Raw genomic sequence first — 21,597 nt, 5'->3', positions numbered from 1 at the left:
ATCTAAGTGAATGTGATAGTAATTATCAAAAGATAGTGAATGTTATTTAAAGAATATTCATATCAATTCCAAATCTATGTCAATTTTAAGTAACCAAACAATGGATTTGGAATTATAATACAATTCTACATTAATTCTGTAATAATACCAAACAATGGATTTGGAATTGAATTGGAATTCAATTCCACTCAATTCAATTCCATAGAATTTCAATTCAATTCAATTCCAATTCCGTGTTCCGAACGCACCCGTAAGGTAATTTCATTTCCATTCATTTAAGTTAGTAAATTTAAGCATAATTTATCTCACATTCAAACAAAATTGCAAAATATTATCATTCACTTTAAAAAGCATGCTTCTTCTCTTTTGAATTACAGTTAAATACAATTTTCTCAATGTCTCATGGAGAAGAAGCCACATCAATGGCAGCGAATGGTGCATATTCTAATAATGTTAGTGCTACTAGAACAGATCCGGGGTGGAAGTATTGCATTCAAGTGGACAAGGGATCCACTAATAAGGTACAATGCATTTTTTGCGACAAACAAATGAATGGTGGCATCACTAGGGGCAAAGAACACTTGATGGGTGATAAGGCTAATTTCATGCATCGGTTATATGGTGAAAATCACTTTATTCCACTGGGTCTAACGCAATTTTTAAGCCAGGTGTGTGAAGGAAATCGCTAGGTCCAGGAAGAGCTGAAGGCAATGGACTAGCGAAGGAAAGTGAGCAGAATGGAGGAGAAAAAATGGCTAGACGAAGGAAGTCCAAAGCCGAGGGCAACGAAGACTATTCACACCCTGCTGGACCCACTTCTACGCCTATATAAAGAGGAGCATGCAGCACACGAAATATACATGATTTTGCTCTCAGCTCACACACTCACACACACTTGGGAAAATGGGGATTCTGGGGTAGTTAGGGGTTTCATCTTCAGAGAGAGTTAGTGGTAACACCGTCCTCACGAAGGGCGAAGATACAATCAGTTTACATTCATTTTTTTGCACTGTTATTCCGTCGAACTTCAACGTTTTGGAAGCCGATCTGGTTGTTTGCTACTTACCGTTATCTATGCATTTAGTTTACGTTATGACGGTGTTTAACTTGTGATTGATTTACGTTGATTCTGTGTTTTTTAGGTTTATTTCAGAAGTTGAATGTTATTCTCTGTTTTGGATATTTCTGTGCTTGATCTGGGAAATAGGTTGTGGATCTGTGCTGTTGTTGTTGATCTGTGGTGAATCGGCGAATCTTTGGTTATGGATATAATTTTGGTCGAAGTTTGTTTCGGATGCTTGGATCCGGAGTGGATTTAGCATCCGAAGTGTGGATCTGAACAGGGGAAACCGAGTTTGCATGGATTTTTGAACTTTCTGCTTTCTTTTTATTTTACTTCGTCTAGTAGCCGTAGAACTGCCGTAGTTTTAATTATTCTTCGTTTTATTGCTTTAAATTCAGTCTGCTTCGCTTCGATTTACGTCCGATCTCTATTTTTACTGAAGGTTTTATGCAAATTGTTGGAGAAGATGATGTCGCTGTTAGTTAGTACTTTAGTTAGTTGTTTTCCAGCTTTTCATCCGTACTTTACTTTTTCAGCAAATGGTCCCCACCGTCAGTTGTTTTCCCAGGTCTGGGTAATTTAGAGAATAGTTTCTTAGATCTAGTGATTATCCCGCCGTTTCAGTTAAATGCATTTTTCCTGTTTGTCTAGATCTAGTTGTTAGCATAGCAGATTTCAACACCAAGTCTAGTTTAATTTCCTCAACCCAAATTGCATGGCAGCAGCCAACCCAAAAATAGTCCCTAATCCTTGAACATGTTTAATTGCGCATTCATCTCTGTGGGATCGATCCCTACTCCCCTGTGCTAATTTTAGTATACGTGGTTGAGGGTTTTGAAGAGGTATTCTGTGTGTCCGACGACCGAGATCTCCCAACGATCCGTGAGTTCCTAGACCTGTGATCTAGTGGATTCGCTGGACCTAGGAAGCTTGATATTCCTTACTGAGCACACAGTCTAAACCCAGTAGCTTCAATGGGAAAGAAGGGAAAGGTTGTTGCATGCCCTAAGCGTCCGAAAATTGTTCGTGAAGAACTTTGGCAATATTTTACCGACAAAAGAGTTGTTGGATCTTCTCAGATTCCTATGTCTAGTCATTCTGCTACACATGATGATCTTGGTGACTTTGGTTTTAATGATGAAGAAGATGAAGATGACATGAGACCTGATGTAGGTCAAACATAAACGAAAGCACCTGAAAGGGCCTATGGATTTGTATACTAGAAATGCCGAGACAACGATGAAAAGCAAAGCAAAGAGAGGCTGGGGCAGCTGAATGTGAGGGAATCTGTTGACAAAGAAGCTGTAACCCGAGTTCATCAATACATTGCTCGTTTTTGGTATCAAGCGGGTTGCCATTCAACTTTATTCAATTGTCAAGCTTTCAAGATATGCTCCATGCAGTTGGTGACTTTGGCAAGTATCTGCCTGCTCCTAGCTACCATGACATTCGAGTTCTTCTCTTAGAGAATGAGATCAAATATACAGATTCGTTGATGAAGAAAAAGAATAACGAATGGAAGCTTTATGGTTGCACAATCATGTCAGATGGATGGACTGATCGGAGACAAAGGACTATTATTAACTTCTTGGTTAATTCTCCTAGTGGATCGGTCTTTATTAAATCTGTTGATGCATCTAGCTTTGTGAAAATAGGGGAAAAATTGTTTGAGTTGCTTGATTCTATTGTGGATGAGATCGGCGAAGAACTTGTTGTCCAAGTAGTAACAGATAATGGGAGTAACTATGTAGCCGCCGGAAAGATGTTGATGGAAAAGAGAAAACATCTTTATTGGACTCCATGTGCAGCTTAATATATAGACCTCATGCTTGAGGACATTGGTAAGATTCCGGTCATTCAAAGAACAATTCGAAGGGCTATTAGTCTTGTTGGCTATATTTATAACCACGATTTTACCTTACACTTGTTGAGAACTTTCACAAAGAAAAAGGACTTGGTAAGGCCGACCATCACTCGGTTTGCTACATCCTTTATATCATTAGAAAGGTTGCAACAGGAGAAATATAATATTAGGAAAATGTTTATTTCTGATGAGTGGATCCAAAACAAGCTTTCAAAAGAAGCTAAGAGGAAGGAAGCAGCTAGGACAACACAATATTCTCCATTCTGGAAGAATGTGGTTTACATTCTCAAAGTTATGGCTCCCCTTGTAGGGGTTCTTAGATTAGTGGGTGTTGAAAGGAAACCGGCAATCCGCCATATTTATGAGGCAATAGAGAAGACAAAAGAAACAACCGCGAAGTCTTTTAATGGGCTTGAGCATAGATACTCCAATGTTTTCGAGATCATTGATTGAAGGTGGAATTGCCAATTCCATAGGCCATTGCATGCAACTGGCCACTTTTTGAATCCGTCCATCTATTATGATCATCCAGAAATGCGATTTGATGCTGAGATAACTTCCGGGTTGTTTGAATGTGTCAAACGAGTGGTGCCAAAGAAAGAAGATAAAAAAGAGACAATGAAGCAGTTGGAAATTTACAAAGTGACATCATACTTATTTGATGATGAAATTGCAAAAGAGCAAATTAAAGAATTGCCTCCTGGTCTGAATCTTTACACTTAACTCCATTAAATTTCTGAGTTCTAATTTCGAATGTAAGTACTGTATTTGACTTTGTAGCTAATTTGGTGGAGTTTGCATGGCACCTCAGCTCCTATGTTGCAAAAATTCGCGATGAAAATTTTAAGCTTGACTTGTAGTGCTTTCAGGGTGTGAGCGTAATTAGAGTGTCTTTGAGCATGTAATTGACAAAAAATTTTTATTATATTTTGGTTTTTCAATTTTAAACTTCTAATATAATATTATAATTATAAACCTATTATTATATTTATGTGGCAGATTCGTACGAAAAAAGAGAAATATGCTTGAGCATGAAAAGTTACATGATTTGGTTTATGTGAAATATAACCAAAAATTATATGAGAGGTACGAACAAAGAAATGAACTCGATCCTCTTTCACTCGATTACCTTGATCACTGTAACGAGTGGCTGGTTGGAGAGTTTGACGGTGCTGAAGGTGAAGGTAATGATATAGTTTTTTATGGAGATTCGCTTGATTGGGATACTGTGTACGAGGCATCGGGTGTTGGAGGGCCTATCACTTATACTAAGTCTAGGTCAAAGAAAAAAAAAAGAAACTTCTACCTCATCAAGTTCTAGGAAAGCCTCAAGAACCACATCCATGTCTAGAAAAGGGAAAGACTAAATAGGGAAAGGGAAAGGCAGATTGGTGACAGTGGTCGAAGAAAGAGAGCTTATGGATGAAGAAGTTGGAGATGAAGAAGAAGGATCTACTTCTTTGGAGCCAGAGGACCCAGAGGACGATGATATTGATGAGGATGAGGATGGCTATGTTGGGGAGGATAATCATGTTGTGAATGGTGATGATTGAGGATGATTTTAATTTAGATTTTATATGTATTATGATGATGACTTTATATTTTAATTGTTGAACTAAGACTTATTATTATAGGCATAATATAATTGCTTATGACTTTATGCTTTATTAACCGTTTTAGTAGTTGATATTTACATTTATTATATTTTTTTTTTGAAATTATCTATACATATATTACTAATATTTTATTAATTAATTTATCAACCGCCATATCCCGCCATATTGATACGCCATATCCATGTGGCGGTTTTTTGGCTCAGCCGTAAGCCACCATACGACATCCATAACATTGGCATAAACATAACATATTTTAATGGTCACACATAGATATGTAGTTCAGAGACCACTAGGGTGAGATATGTACCTAATTGCATATAAGTTGTACCATAATTTAGCAAATATATCAGCAAAATAAAGTATTAATTGCTCTAGTTTAAGCCATAACTCTTACTACTGAATATTGAAGCATCCTAACGGAATTCCCTCAACAACACTTATGATATTGTTGATTTTGATATCAGTCATAGCTCTTTTTCCATCGTGTGAAACTAAACTTAAGTAGTTCAATCGTGTATCCTTATAACCCCACTTGTCACCCTTAAACTCAAATAGAACTCCATTCAGTCTGAATCTCAATGATGAAACTCCAGCCTATGTCGCCCAAAGTGGATAACCATCGTAACCCTAGAATTAAATCATAAGTATCCCGCTTGATTATATGAACTTCTGTAGAGAGTTAAGTTTCTTGTATTTCTCATTGGAAGCTCCTGCACATCTGAATGCATTGTATAATTGGCTATCTCCACTACAACAACAAGGTAGAACCTATACCAGAGCACATTTAATCTTAATCACAATTTTTTTTCTTTCGTACATTTTTAAGACATCAATCTTCAACGTGTTTCTAGTCATAAATTTATATCTTATTTAATGTACTGAAAACAAACCATAATGTCTTCATACTCCATAAATTGAAATGACAAATCATGAACAACTACGACATCATGACATCACACAACAACTGACGGAAATGCATAGGGTCAAACTTTAATATTCCCTCAAACAAAATCACACCAACATCCTTTGTTTTCTTTCTAGGATAACTATGCAAATGACAACGCAAGTTTTATGTTCAAAATTTACTTGAAACTCGTTGATAAACATGACTACAATATAAACATTGACATGTCTTTGTACCACTTCAACCACAATGCTTTCATGACTTCAGCTCACACTAACTACCCTACGGTTGCCCCCACCAGTCCTGCCTCCAAATGCTAATCCTACTGGTTAATCCTACAGAGGAAATGTCCAATGCTTGTATGAGTAATACTTCTGGATTTCCATACTACCCTACGACTGCAGCGTAAACCAGTTTAGTTGTTCAGAACCTGCCTTCAAATGTTATTCATACTGAGGAAATGTCCAATGCTGACATGACAAATCCTTCTAGATTTCTATACTACCCTATGGCTGCTGACCATATTCAGTTCTTCAGATTCGGCCCCCATATATTAATCTTGTTGTTGAACTCCACATATTTTCTAAGAAGGTAGTGTCCTTGACTTCTACTCACAAAGAAACTACAACCTTTGTTAATGATTAAAGAAGAGAGAGGGTGTATTGTTCCATTTGTCGCCAGTTTGGCAATGGAAACAATTCGTATGCCTCTCCCGGTGGAAGTGGAAACCTTAAAGAACGTGGTTTCCAGCATCATCTTGATTCTAACTTCCATTTCAGAAGGAAGAGAGGGGGTGTATTGTTCCATTTGTAGCTATTTTGGCAATGGAAATATTCGTATACCTCTCCCTGTGGAAGTGGAAACTTTAAAGAACGTGGTTTTCAGCATCATCTTGATTTTGACTTCCATTTCAGAAGGAAGAGAGAGGGTGTATTGTGTTAGGTTTGGTATACTGAAAAGCATGTTTCGAGCATGTTTCACTCGAATAGAATCTTGCTTGTATACGTAAAACTCTATAATCCACTTTTAACCCGATTCAGAATTATTCGAGCAGTTTCGCACGAATAGAATCAGTATATTATTACATTGTGTTTGCTTGTGCATTTAGAAGATGTTTTATAAACATTTGAATGTATAAGAAGCAAACAAAGTCTAAGTCTTTTGCTTAGTAGACTGGTTGTGGGCGTCGTCCACTTTAAGGTAACACAGTCGGTTCTATGCAATGCTTTGCAAAAGAAAAAGAAGAATTTCACAACCCAGATAGGCTTAGACTACCTATCGTGAAAGGTTGCAATGTCAGTCCGATTATTTCTAAGCCTTACTGAAATAAGATGATGTTGGTGTGGTATAGCACTGAATGGATCTAACAGCAAGACGTGTCTTTATGCTATCTACTGAAAGACTAGGTCTTGATAAAATACTATTTCTTAATCTACATACGTTAGCATTGAGCATACAGTATTGATTATGCACTACTTTGACTTATCAAATGGTGCGGGTTTTTCGCAACCCAATAATCCTGATATATTGGGTAGTGGTGATTAATATCTAGCGGTGCTAGGATTGCTATTATGTTGAATCGTGCGCGAGGTGAGTCTCGTTTGATAATGTCCTCAAGAGGAGCTTGAACAATGTTTTATTATTCGGAAAACTGGCCAGTTGGAGTTTTATTACTCTATGAATAATAAATAAGTGTTTCTTGCTAAGTCCACTCTTGGAATTAATAAGATGTTAATTAATTAAGTACATAGCAGACATTAATTAATTAATGGACATTTATATCTTAAGCGCGGGAAATATATAATATAAATAATGGAAACCGGATTACTTGTAATTTCGGATTTGGATGGGGAGTGCGATATTACTTCTGTAGTGGTTGCTCGTAATATTCCAATATAAGCTTGTATTAAATTGTGGGTTCAATTTAATTAGTAAAAAGCTAATTGGGCGAGCCCATATCTAAAACCTTCCATAGATCCCTGTCTGGGCCCAAAAGGAACTTAATATAAATAGGAGAATAAAGGAGACAGAATAATCACAACTTTTATTCTCAAAATTTTCGAAAATTTCGAACTCTCCAGCTGTGGAGGATTTCGAATTCTTCACCTTTTCCCAAAAGGATTTATTCTGTCTTCTTTATTTAAGTCCTAGTATTTTGATAAGATCAGCCCACCCTGATATCGAGATACAGTTCAGGAACCAGAGAGAAGATCCGTGGTCTAGTATTGAAGATCATCACGTGGAGAAGGCGCGAGCAATCGACGATTCTTTGGAGAATCAAAATCGGTAACTCTAAACCGTAGAATTCATGTTTCAGGATTTACTTTCTTTGAGCATGAATTATTTGCGTTCTAGCATGCAATTTTCTGTTTAACATGTGAATTGATTAATCGCATAATCGGTCAAATAGATCCGTATCTGATTTATTTGTTTTGTACAAGTCTTCCGCTGTGCAAGGGGCACCAAACCCCATCATATTGTTCCATGCGTAGCCAGTTTGGCAATTGAAACAATTCGTATGCCTCTCCCCGTGGAAGTGAAAACCTTAATGAACGTGTTGACTTCCATTTCAAATTACAGTTGGCTAAAGCAAAGGGAAAACAAAATGAGCGTCCTCAGCCGATTGAGACCTTTATGGCATGTGGAAATGTTGATTCTGATTTGGGGAAGGAGACATCTTGAGCTGATTCTGCTTTGAGGAAGGAGGTATCTCGTGCTGATTCCGGAAGTGTTGTTTCACTGCTTCAAAATTGGTACACTCCCTGAACAAGGTCTCCTCCTCTGTTGAAGTCATAAAAGAGTTCTTATTAAAATGTTGCAGTAGTTGTAGTTGTGCTAAACCTTTCTTGCTTTACTACTAACTTGGTTACGTACCACATTTTGCTACGGATGTGCTGATTTTACTACTTACATGAGCTTTTATCATTTTGATGAAATACTTCTTAAATGTAATTCAAGATTGGTTATGTATATAAAGTTTTATGGCTAAAAAAATGTCTTTGTACCACTACCATCCAATTCAACTTTAAAGTGATTCCATACAATTAACCTTTATTTTCTTCTTTTTTTTTTTTTTTTTTTTTTTGTCTTTGGTGGCTTAGGGGCATTCAAATTAGGGTTCTTCATAATCTTTACGTCTTGGGCCTCTTCATCGTTTGACATTTGTGGCGTTTGACTTCCTATGTTGGAGAGCCTCCATAATCTCCGGTCCAAAGTTGATGGACATAATTATCAATTTTTGTCATATAATGAATAAAAAACATTTAGAATAGTGGAATAAATGAATAATGTACGAATATTATGAAAAAACATATAAATGTTAACTACCTAATTAAGACACCTAGATAAAACATACCCCATTTTATTTTGCTGCGTAGTCTGATTAGTGATCATTCAACAAGAAACAGAGCACTCCTAATTAACAAAGCTTAATCAATATAATCACTATCTAACTAAAATTTACTGCTCCCTCCGTCCTACAAAAGATGTCACACTTGTGAAACAATATGAGATTTTAGGAGGTTTTGTTTTGTGTGTTGGGAGGAAAGAGAAAATATAATATTTATATTATTGTGAGAGAACGTTTTCTAAAAATGAAAATGTGACATCTTTTGTTGGATAAACTAAAAAGGAAAGTGAGACATCTTTTATGGGACGGAGGGAGTATTATTTTATAATATGATCTTTTCCCATTATTTTCTTGTTGCTTGTAAGATATATAATTTTGTTCATTTATGTAGTCGCAAATTTCAACTTTCTATTAGTGAAACATTTCTTATTATTCGATATTTAAAGAGAGATACTCTAACAATTTGCAATAATGATTTGAGAAATAGAAAAAATATCGAAAGAATAATGATCGGGTGTTATCCAAGAGTAATGCAGAAAGAATGCATAAAGAAAAAAATGCGTGAGAGTATTGGTATTGGCACTTTAGAAGTGCCGACTAATTCAAGATTTAACAATTTAGGTCTTCGTGTTTTTATAATAGTTCAATTGATTATCGGAAGCTGAGAAGTGGTAGACATTGAAGGATGGGTCTATTGGTGGATGGCGAGCAACGGCGAACTCCATCCACGACCGACAACGATGAATTAACTCCAGAGACTAGAAGGGTGACGAGCGGCGCAGTGTGTGTAACCCTAAATTGGAAAGTGATTAAATGAGAGTGAATTTAAGTATTAACAAATTCACATTTCATAAATCAAAATTTACACTTTCCTCAAGTTGCGTACCATAACTTAAATTTTAAAATAAAAAAATTAATAATATTAATTTCTTAACGGGTAATCTGAACCCGGCACAAACACAATACGAAATTTTCGTATTGATAAGAGCACGAACCGAATAAGCTTCCCATTAATGTCATACGGATTTGTGTCGAATTATCGCCAAAATTGACAGCCTTACTAAATTCGTGGATAATCAATATTTCACCAATTTTGGATTCAAATATAACATCCACAATATTTCACCAGAATTACCAGTTTGGCTTAACAGATATGAAGGCTGGCGGTGGAGTGGTGTTCGGAGTTCCACGCGCCTCCGCGTTTCCCGCAGTTCTCTTCAGCCATCGCCGCCCTGCCATTCGCTGCTACTCCTCATCTCTTCCAGGTTTGTCATTAAATCCCGCCCTTTTCTACATATATGTGTAATTTTATAAAAAAATGCACAAATTTATGCGCATTTGACACGCACTAGTGTGAGAGAATTTGTGTTGTTTGAATCCAGACCACGCTTCGTTCATAAAAGATGTCGCTGCCGCAAAACCGCCGGAGCATTTGAATCAACTTCTTAGAATACTTCAGGTCAGAGGTATGGTCACTATGTTTGAGAACTTTGGCAGATTTTGATTATCGAGCTTTGAATATCAAATTACTTTAATTAGCTTTAATTAATGAATCTATATACAATTGAGCTGTTAAGTTTATCTTTGAGGATCTCAGGAGCAAACTGAGATGTTCTCAATTGAATTAGCTCGCTGGTTTATATGTGATGTGAAGAGAAATCATAGCTTTTGTTCTCAATTGTTAACTTATGATAAGCGTAAATAGTGTCAGTTGTCTGCTGAAAATTTTGTGATTTCATTAACCACCATAACGTTGTCTATCTTACACCCTAACAGGAGAGCAAATTGTTTCTCCTGGGGCTAAGCAAGGTTTGCTTCCACTTGCTGTTCCCCTCTCCAAAACTAACTCAGGTGCATCAATGTGGAAACTAGGGGTTTTTATTTGGAAAGTTGTTTTGTTAATATTTTGACATCATCTTTATTTTGCTGATTATAGGTTCTGTAACTGCATTGTTGCGGTGGCCAACTGCTCCTACTGGGTAATTTCCATTTGTTATAAACAGCTCAGTGTTATTATTTCGACTATTTATATTTCTTTCAAATATACAAGGATGGAGATGCCGGTAGTGGAGGTTCGTGAATATGGGGTTTGGCTTTTGGCTAAAAACGTGAGTAACCTGCGGATGTTCATGTATTATGTTATAGATACATATTAATGAGGAAGTTCTGCTTCACGATGTTTCATTGTATGTTTGCTGGTTTGTGTTTGCATAGAAAGCGTAATATGTAAACTCTGTCTTTCCATCTCAACAGGTTGAGCAGTATATCAAGAGAATCTTAGTGGAAGAAGATGTAAAGAACCCTCAGGAAAGAAACGAGGAGCTATTTAGTGCTTCAGCTGATGCAGGAAATAACTTTTATGAGAAGGGTGATTTTGCTGCGTCTGGGATTGCAAGCTTAGAGTCATATCTTTTGAAGAAGGTACCGAAAGAGAGACTTCACTTAGTCTAAATTGTAGTAGCATGTTTAACAAAGCAATAATTCTACTGCAGGTAGGTTTGTTTCCAGACATACTTGAACGCAAAGTAAAGCAGCACTTTGACAAAGGAGACCATGTAAGATAATTTTGACAAAGCAGCATATCTGAGTGAACTGGCTTTTGTTATGTTTTGGTGATGCCCAACACATGCTTGTGTAAGGTCTCAGCTTTGGTAACTGGGGAGTTCTATACTAAAAAGGAGCATTTTCCAGGATTTGGGCGGCCCTTTGTGTTCAACGCTGAAGTTCTGCTCAAGTTCGTATTATTGTTCCTTAACTGTACATAATGACAAGCTTTGCCAACCTTCTGTTTACTCATTTCATGGTATGCTTTTATTTTCACATAGAGTTGGACGAACTGCAGAAGCAAAGGATGCTGCAAGGGGTGCTCTGAAATCACCATGGTGGACACTGGGCTGTAAGTATCAGGTATCTGTCATTGAACAGTCTCTGTGAGTCATTCGGTATTTAATGTTTACAAGCTCATATTTGATGTCACTTTTCGGTTATGGTCAATAGGAAGTTGCTGATATAGCTCAATGGGATGATGAACAAATTGAGTACATAAAAGAGAAAGTGACGGATGAAGGAAGGCAAGAGGACTTGAAAAAGGGAAAGGAGCCTGCTCAGGTATTGATCCTTCCAATTCCAGTTATATTTGTGTTTAGAGATCTTATTGAAGAGTCGATCTCCTTTCAGATTGCGCTGGACGAAGCTGCTTTCTTATTAGATTTAGCATCAGTTGAAGGAACCTGGGATGCATGTGTGGAGAGAGTTGCTGACTGTTACAGGCAGGCTGCACTTGATGATATTGCCACTTTTATTCTTTACAGAGATTAATTTTCTACATTGAAGCTATTTCGGCTTTTATTTTATGCTGGCAGTCAGCCTGTTTTCCTCAATTGTGTGAAACATGCTTAAGAAATTATTCTACATTGTTAAAGAAACCAAACTGACCAAAAGTTTCTGAAGAGCTTCTCACACGCTTTGATCTCCTAACACATTACGTTGCAAACATACATTTTGCTCTTTCTCCTATGTCTATTATTATATTTATGTTGTACAGCAAATTATTATCAGCCGACCGAGATATTGTGTTCACAAGCGGCGTTTCTACTATAGAGTTGAAGAAAAATTCCCAGCAGTGGCAGCACTCGAATATGGGTATTCTTATCTTCCTCTCTTCACTCCCATCTTTATTTTGAGTTCTTTATATGCAATAATCCATCTAGTGGCTAAATTTACAGCAAGATATACAAAAATAATCAAGCCTTTGTTAAGACTTCACCCTCTATATAGGCAGTAGAAGAATAATACAGCAGGAATAGAAATCCGTTTTGAGCTCCATTGTGACATTGCGGATTAAGAGAAGAGTGCTTTCTTTCTGTCGCCTTTCTTTTGCCACAAAAACAACTTCTTTAAAAAGTTTCGTCCCTCTTTTTTCTTGCGAGGGACGATAGCCATGGAAACTTTTTCTTTTGTGTTTACCTTGCCTGTGATACCATCCGAATCAGTAAACTTGCTCCACGACTCTGATGCGGCATTAGTACTTACAATGGAACCGGTGTTTCCATTTTGAATATGATCTGTGGTTGTTGGAGAAGCACCATTTTTGTCACCGTCTTCTGCTAGCATATTATCTAGTAGAGACAATCTTTTGCTAAGGATTCTTTTGGAAGTTGGTGTGCTGGTAATTACATAGTCAGCAGGTGTGTACACAACAGTATCAAAAATAGCTGCATCCCTTGGTGAAGCCAATGCCTTCAATTGCTTTCCAAGATTGAGGATAGTTTCTTGACACTCTGCCAATTTCTCGGAAGCTGCACTAATCTCCCAATCCTGGAAAATTAGAGGTAATTATGGGTTATGAAGTCAAAGGTGCATTATACACGAACAACTGTTTTTACTCTTTAAGCTAAGACAAGCAAATTGCCCGATGTTCAAAATAATGAGGACGTACATCTAGTGCAAAGTTATTATCTTCCAAGACTACTCGTTCCTTTTTTTATATCTTGGATGAGCCTCTCATTATCTGGTTATTGTGGCTCATCTAAGTACAAGACTGAGATTCATAGATATGCATATGCAGCAGAACACTACATGAATAAATGATGATTACTGACTCTACAAGAGCCATTTCTTTCTTCTACTGACTGAATGAATATGATTGCAACACCTATCTATGGTTTTTAAAATTTGTGTTTCCTAGAAGAATATGATTGAATTTGCAACACCTATCTATAGTGATGCAAATTTGAGATCTTTGCAAATCATTTTTATTTCGGAATGTTGAATGATGGATGACGTAGACTTACATCTCTGAGTTGTTTTTCACAGGGCTTTCCATCATCCTGAACTCCGTTGCTTCTCATGCTGAAATGACAAAGTTAGAAAAAGAAAGCCTAAAAATGTGTTTCCTAAGTTAAGATTAGAACAAAATGTACCTTTTTGGCTGTGTCTCTTGGTTACTGCATGTCTCTTCCTGTCTCTTAACAGAGTTACTCTTATCTTCCGGATCATTCTTCAGACATGATATTTTTATGCAAGCATTTCTCTGTTCATGGTTAGTGTCCATGAACTTGGTCTCCTGGACCTCTGTCATGTTCAGATTTTTTATTTGATCTTCAATATTGCCCATAGACTGCAATGCTGTTTCCTTCTTGGGTTGATTCTTGAAAGCTTCAGCCTTGAAAATTGGTGACTGAGCCCTCCCTTCAAAATCAATAGTTGACAAATATGTATTTTCTAGTTCGACAGTCAACTTTTTAGCATCTTCTCTTTGGGTGCTCACTCTATTAGACCCAGTAGAGTGATTAGCTGATCCACTATCAAAGTCACTCTCACTTCTTGATTCATCCCACTCCAGACGACTCCTCATGGCATCCTTCATGCTCGAAACATCTTGAAGGGAAAAGCAATGGTTCACCAACCAGTCCAAACTAGAAGCTACAATTTGCACAAATTGATCAAGATTGGCTTTTCCTTTCTGCAATTCATTGCAAGTTTGGAAAATCTGTTCTAGAACTTCAGATAGCTCAGCTGATTTCCATTGAAACACTCGGACCATGTAGCCTGTAGGCGTTGCCAAATTCTTGTATGGTAAACGCTTATCATCCTCTGCTGCACCATTATCTCGAGGTAATATATTAATCCCTTCAAGTAGCTCAAGAATCTTGCTTATCTGAGTGCCCACATTACTCTCCATCTGATCTGTCTTATTTGTGGTTGAGATATGACTGGCAATTCCTGTATCAGCCTCTAGGTTGCAAGATTTATTTGAGGCTTGCCTGCTTACTTTTGGGGAATGTGTCGTTGCATGAAGATGGCTTTGACTTCCTTTTTTGTTAAAATACACCGCATCTGAATTGTCATGCTCTAAAGCAACCTTCATATCCTCCAATACTTCATGAGGGCTTATTTTCAATGTTTGACAGTACTCAAGAAGCATCTTCAGCAAGTCATCCAGCTTCTTCGGAAATCTATTGGCTGAAGTGTTTCCAGATTGAATATCCTTGTCTGAAATTGAAGTTTGTGATTCATTGCTATGAACCGGAACCATGTCACTAGCAATTATTGGCAAGGAACGCCCTTCTGGGGGACCATTGCCTTCCTCAGAGGAATGATGCGAGCTTGTGGCTGGATAATCAATACTAACTATGGCCAACTTTTCCATCTCAGCAAAGTCATCCATGAGATTCATCTCTGGAGTTTCCATGTACCCGTTAGATTGTGTGGCCAACTGCCTCTCATTTTTGAAACGCTCGAGCTCTGATACTAATGTAGAACCCCAAGACTCTGCACAGCTAGCTTTGTCATCACTCCCCAAATCAGACAGTGCTGCCAGTGACCGCTCAGTCCGCTCCTTCTTGAACGATCCTTCCTCTTGTGCATCGCCCTGTGATGACCCGGGTGCTGCCTGAGCATACATGTTGCTGGAAAACTGGTATTGGCTTGATTTTTTGTCAAGTGCATACTGAAGACTCCTGTTCTGTTCTTCCAATCTAAGCAGCTGCTCCGTCAGAAGATTGATCTTTGTATTAGCTGCTGCATCATCAATATGATAATCAGCGGAGGTAATCATGAAAGAATTCGATCTTCTTCTTCTAGCTCCAGCTTGATCCTTTCCAAGCATTTTGACTTCATTCCTCATTTTTGTCAAGGCTGCAGGGCCAGGCAACCGTCTGCGCACGAGGAGACGCAGCCTTTGACACTCGGACTCTAATTTGGCAACTTTGTTCAGGCTCTCATGGTGTTGTGTCTGAGCTATCTCTGCTGTGCGGCGATTGAACTCTGTCTCCTCGTTCCGAATGTCAAGTTCCTTCTCAAGAACACGAACCTCATAGCTGAGGGAAGCCTTTTCTTTCTCAGAGGAATCTACTCTCAGCGCAAAGGCATTCAGATCAGCTTCGAGCTGAGTTTTATACTTGCTCAACTCTTCAATGGCCTTCTCCTTCGAGGATAGAGCATTACGGAGTTGGGAATTTTCAGCTTCTGTTCGAGCGATCCTCTTGCCAGCTTCTGCTAGCTTTCCTTGCAGATCGATCCGTTTCTTCTCAAACTCTTCCGATGCCTTCATCATAGCTCCGTGGATTCTTCTCTCCTGATCTTCTCGCACATGGTGTAGCTGCTGCGTGCTTTCCTTGAGCGCCGCGTCCAAGTGGCTGACTCTCTCTTCCGAAGCGGCTTTCTGATGCAGCGCTTTGTCGAGGTCTTTCTTCAAAGAAATGGCATCCTTCTTGGCTTTCTCCCACCCTGCAGCAGCATGAATGGTTTCATCCAGAGAGAGAGAGGGGGGGAGGGGGGGAGAGAGATGTTTACCTGCCATACCTTGACTTGTTACTTTACAATGTTATGTTGTGCCTTTTCTGTGTCACAAGTTGCTGTACCTGAAGAAACATTAAATTGGATGGTTAACTGTAAAAATGGAACATGATGGATGAAAATTAATGTTACAGTTGGGTTATTTAATTTAAATTAAAATAGATCATATACATTTATTCAGTGTAAATTTGTTAGCCTATTTATGTTATGCGGCAATGTGGCAACTGGCAAACAAAAACCTCAGTCATGTTGCTGCATACTCCTCAAACTCAAAGCATATGCTTTTTTAATTTTATGTAGTGTTGTTTATGAATTAATAAAGATAGAGGAAAAAGTATAGATGATTTTGATTCCATTTTAAGAAATGTTTTATTCTTAATGGCACAGTCCAAAATAAAAAATATTATCTTTTTACTTGGGCAATAAAAAAAAAAGAAAACATTTAATTTGTTATAGGACAAGGAAGTTTTTAATTATTTACCATACCCTTTGGATGTAGTACTAGTTGCTAACATTGTAAATTTCAACACTTTAACGAGGGATCGTAATAATTTGATAACAAACTCTTATTATAGAACTACTAACCATGAAAATTTATGCACTTGTAATGAATATCGTATGCACTTGTAATAAGAAAATATAAAGATTAGAGTTATGTATTTTAACACACCCTGAGGTATTCATCAAACAATACGATGAGGTGAAGAAAAACGGGAGTAAAAGGAAAATTAATGACATTAAATAAAACAAGAGATTAGTAAAATCAAGAAGCAAAAACCACAAATCATGATCTAAGATGTTGCTAACAAATTGTGGTTGTAAAACTAAAACCTACCAACTCATAGATAAATTTAAACACAACACAAACGTCGGTTTTACCTTAAAACTAAAGATCTCCCCTTCTGGTTAATCAAGAAATGACGTGTCAATTGAGTCCCGAATTTGACAAGTTACTTATAAAAAAGGAGTTCCAATTCAAAAAATAAAAGCATATAAATCTAGTACCCATTATTTGTAAAGTTCTTTTTTTTTAGGCTGTATTTCTAACGAAAACCAAAGATATATATTCCAAAATTTATGCTATGATAAAATAGAAGAAGAGATTTAGAAAGAATGGAGAAATAAAACCTCAGTTTCATGCTCTGCTCCTTAAAAAGCTGCAACAATAGAAAATCGAAGAATAATTTCTGATGAAAATTCCAATCCACCAGAAAAAAATTTAGAAGCAGTGCAACAGAAATCCAAATCAATAACGCAACTAATCTTCAATTTCTTAAAAATAAATCTCTCAACACACGGATTTGCATGCACACAATGAATCTGGAAGGAGAGAATGAAATATAGTAATGAATAAAAGTAGATTAATAATAATAGCAATCACATGTTTCCGATGACTCACCGGTTTCCGATGGCTTCTCATAGAGCACACCACTATCGCAACTTGCAAATATATCACTCCTATTTTTACACACACATATTTATACTCTACATATTTTATTACTAAAAGAAAAAGAAAAAAGTGAAAGATTTTGTGGATTTTTGTGGATGGATTATAATAATAGAAAAGAAAATTGATTGCGGATTTTATATATGGTTAATACATTTTATTTTATAAAAAATGATTTATATTATTCAAGGTTTTAATTCATTTTTGCATATGATTATTTTATGTGCCAACCAATATTCCAGACTTTCCTATTAAATTTATTTATTAAATTATTAGGTACATCAATTCTATACAAAATTAAACAAAAAGCACTCTGATAGTACACAAAATAGAATTATGAAATCTTGAGCACTTTTTAGCTCTCTCTATGTTTTTCTCTTACTTGTAATTCATTCTTCTATTTTGTCTAATACTGAAAAATCGACTTTCTAATTCGAGTTAACTTGTTTTTTCCTATTGATGTAAGACGATAAATTATGATTTAAGTATTTTCTTGGTTGGTAGAAATTCCATATTGAGTTTAGGGAGGGAAATTTATGGAATATTAAATCGGCTGAATTTCAACAACAAATATTAAATATGAAGAGCCAAATTTTCTCACATGGTTTTTTTTTTAAGATTTAAACTTATTTATATTTTTGGAGTTACTAATTAGTAAGCTTAATAGAGAAAGCCGAGATATACTATGAAATATGGTTGCCACGGAAATAAAATTAAATTAAAACATTAAATAATCTCCCTACGTCCCAAGGTAGTTGAGTTATTTTTTTTTAGCAAAAACTTTATCATTTCTCATATATACTTTGCTCTCTTAAATTATTCTTTCTCTTACTTTATTCTCTCAATTTTAATCTTTATTATATCAATTTTTCAAATTCCGTGCGTAAGGAAAATGTCCCAACTATCTTGGGACAGAGAGAATACTACTCCCTCCGTCCCGCTTAAGATGACACGTTTTCCTTTTTAGTTTGTCCCAACTAAGATGACACATTTTCTTTTTTTGGTAACTTTCTCTCTCCAATTAATACACTTAACCACTTTTTCTCACTCCTATTAAAATATCCATCTATCTTAATCTCTCTACTTTAATACCTACACCCACCTTCTCTCTCTCCAATTAAACACTTTAACCAATAACTCCTAAAATCTCGTGCCGACTAAGCAATGTGTCATCTTAGCCGGGACGGAGGGAGGATATATGTAAGGTATTGCTATACTAATAGATACTGACAGTACAAACTCAAATAAATTGCATTTTTGTGTGTACCCATGTATTTTTGGGATTGTTCAGATTAGTTTTGTGTGTATATTTTTTCTTTAATTTTTTTATTTTCTTATTTCGATTAAGGTTAACATTTAAATACTTTCTTGAAAATGGATATTTCAGGATATTGAGTTGTTGGGTGGGTCGGGTTTGAGTGAGAGAGAAAATGGATAGTATCCGGGTTGCTTTGACCCGATGAGCTGAAGGTCGGGCGTCAATATCGAATGTATCCATCAGTTTTCATAACCATCCATTGGTATAATTAAGTTTAAAAAAAAAATATAATTATTTTGCTAAGATATTTCTTTCTAACCTATAATCATTTCGTGTTTATTTTTCGATCAACTTCAATTATAATTAATAAATTTATGGTGACGCCAAATTGAACGAGTGGTCGTTGGAAATGTTATTTCTGAAACCGAACAATTAGTCGTTTGTAACGAAATAAAAATTTAATGTTATTTTATTTTCTGTGACTGACAAAATTTACAAGTTGTATTTAGATATATTTAGTACTGCAAATCGAAGTTTACGATGAGAATTGAACTGTGTTTTAATCTAATAACAATGCATTAATTTTTAATCTATTTTCTAATTTTTCTTGGTTAAGTAACTAGCTAGTATGTTATAATACCATTATTATTGGATGGAAAATAAAAACGCACTCATACACTGAAACCTCGATCTATATACGAGATGGAAATGCCTTATCATTGGTTTCATTTTGTCATCGTAAAATCAACTTTTTCAAATTTAGCCTGATTTTAAATAAAACCAACTACTCCATACTGATACAAAATTTCATGCTATTATAATACTTTGTCTATCCCATTAATTTTGAACATAAGATTTAAAAATAATTATATTTAGTTAGTTAAATAGTTAGACAATATATAAGTAATTGAGTATGTAATAAATAAGGAGAGGGAATAAAATGCTATATTTGTCCATAAAAAATAGTCTTGTTTTTCTATCTCTTAGAGATATGATTCTCATTTTCTACTAACAATATTTTAAACACATTTTATCTTTATTTATTGTGTACTTTATTAAATTTCTATTAAAACTCAAACCGTCTATTACTAAGATTATTTTTTCATGGATGGATTGGAAATATTTGTTAATTGAAATGATAGTAAATAATAAAATAAAAAAATTAAATACATTACATTAATTTTTGCTAATGATTCAACTATAATTGAACAAATCAAAATTGTATTCCGATTTAACTAGAGTGTGGTAAAGGGACTAATCTTTTACATAAATATCAATAAACATAAAATAAATAAAATACTTCAACCTCCTTTGTAGCAGTAGATTTAAATGTAGTAGTTGGTTGACGGTGCTTTTTAAAGTGGAGAAGTGAAAGTTCATCATAAGGCTTTTTTTATTGAGTTGTCATTGTTTGACAAATTGCTACCTTATCATCATTATATTAATTATTCTTTAATTAACAGGTTAGTGCGTTATTAAGCAACCAATCATGGAGTTTAATTAACCTATAGTAATAAATTAGTACTTGCCATAATGGTCTCGTATAGGTTAAATTAAAGCTAGTGACAATGACACTTAACTTTTATATAATCAAATTAATTTTAAATTTTTTAATTTGATGATGGGATATGGAGTAACTATTTTATTGGGTTAAAACTTAAAATATAGTATGACTTATAAGCGAGACCTTCTAAAACTTTATTTCGATATATATGATCTTATGAAAGGCTTCCTTCCGTTTACAAATAGTACTCTAATACATGCTCCCTCTGCCCGTCCCTCATTAGGAGTCTCATTTATAGGTGGTACGAGTTTTAAGAAATGTTAAGAAAAACTGGTGGAAAATAGTTAGTGGAATATGAGTCACACTTGTATATATTAGTTTTAAATGAAATGTGAATAGAATTAATTAGTAGAAGGTGAGACCCTATTACCATTTATGATAAAAGTGAACCAGAACTCTTATTTCCGGACGGACTAAAATAGAAAACATGATTCCTATTCGCGGATAGAGGGAGTAACAATTACTACTCCTATATTTGCTGTCCTCTAAAAATAAATTAGACTTATAAACGATATCTCATAAAACTTTAATCAAATGTGAGATCTTGTAAAATGCCCCCTTCCGTTTGCAAATACTAATACCTAATAATTACTCTCTCCGTCCCGACTAAGATGACACATTTCTTAGTCGCCATGAGATTTTAGGAGTTGTTTGTTAATGTGGTTAATAGAAGAAATAAAGAGTAGGTGTAGGTATTAAATAGAGAGAGAAATAGTGTTAAATATTTAATAGGAGAGAAGAAAAGTGGCTCAATGTATTAATTTGAGAGAAAAAGTTACCAAAAATAAAAATGTATCATTTTGCTTAGAACAGACTAAAATGGAAAATATATCATTTTAATTGGGACAAAGAGAGTAGTATATTCGATGTCTCCAAATATATAGTTCCTTTGTTATGCTATAAATGAGATATTTCTTTAAAAAAACTTCTATTTGATATTAATGATAACAAATGACATAATATTGTTTGCAAGTTTGAAGCATATATTCAAACGACAGCACGTGAAACTTAGTTTGCCATAATTTAGAGTTCTCCTTCATTGTATTTTAATTTTCTATGCAAATTTCATATATTTATTTAACGATTTAGGTTGAATGGGGACACGCTTAATTTCTTTTGATATATAATGATTTCTCGGATGGACTTTTTTTGCTGACAAATTTAGGACTTTCATCTTAGGGGATCCATGTCACAATAATTTTTATATATAAGTAAATTTCATTTGTTTAAATA

General features: G+C 35.6%; 2 protein-coding genes and 1 pseudogene across 3 annotated transcripts; 2 read left to right on the top strand and 1 right to left on the bottom strand.

The window, feature by feature from the left end:
• Window positions 1-2,037: 2,037 nt before the first annotated feature.
• On the top strand, window positions 2,038-4,480 carry LOC148927511 (uncharacterized; annotated as a pseudogene).
• A 5,424-nt stretch (window positions 4,481-9,904) lies between these two features.
• On the top strand, window positions 9,905-12,245 carry LOC125192761 (protein IN CHLOROPLAST ATPASE BIOGENESIS, chloroplastic-like). Its single transcript, XM_048090402.2, has 11 exons — window positions 9,905-10,061; window positions 10,179-10,262; window positions 10,573-10,647; window positions 10,733-10,775; window positions 10,847-10,904; window positions 11,050-11,217; window positions 11,289-11,351; window positions 11,436-11,530; window positions 11,622-11,703; window positions 11,794-11,904; window positions 11,974-12,245. The coding sequence occupies exons 1-11, from the start codon at window positions 9,950-9,952 to the stop codon at window positions 12,112-12,114; spliced, it is 1,032 nt and encodes a 343-aa protein (XP_047946359.1). The 5' UTR covers window positions 9,905-9,949; the 3' UTR covers window positions 12,115-12,245.
• A 174-nt stretch (window positions 12,246-12,419) lies between these two features.
• LOC125192760 (filament-like protein (DUF869)) lies at window positions 12,420-17,546 on the bottom strand. Of its 2 annotated transcripts, none has more exons than XM_048090399.2 (5): window positions 17,495-17,546; window positions 16,093-16,160; window positions 13,719-16,026; window positions 13,590-13,647; window positions 12,420-13,113 (listed from the first exon to the last, which is right to left on the bottom strand). In XM_048090399.2, exons 2-5 carry the CDS (start codon window positions 16,097-16,099, stop codon window positions 12,637-12,639), a joined length of 2,850 nt encoding a protein of 949 aa, XP_047946356.2. In that variant the 5' UTR covers window positions 16,100-16,160; window positions 17,495-17,546; the 3' UTR covers window positions 12,420-12,636. The 2 variants fall into 2 exon arrangements, with proteins under 2 accessions (XP_047946356.2, XP_047946358.2); XM_048090401.2 differs by lacking the exon at window positions 17,495-17,546 and adding an exon at window positions 17,224-17,284.
• Between the last annotated feature and the right edge of the window lie 4,051 nt (window positions 17,547-21,597).

Source organism: Salvia hispanica, chromosome 4 (genome assembly GCF_029641045.1).
Source record: "Salvia hispanica isolate PSC_SH4W2 chromosome 4, Shi_PSC_v1, whole genome shotgun sequence".
Taxonomy (NCBI): domain Eukaryota; kingdom Viridiplantae; phylum Streptophyta; class Magnoliopsida; order Lamiales; family Lamiaceae; genus Salvia; species Salvia hispanica.
This window is presented reverse-complemented; position numbering and strand designations above follow the sequence as displayed.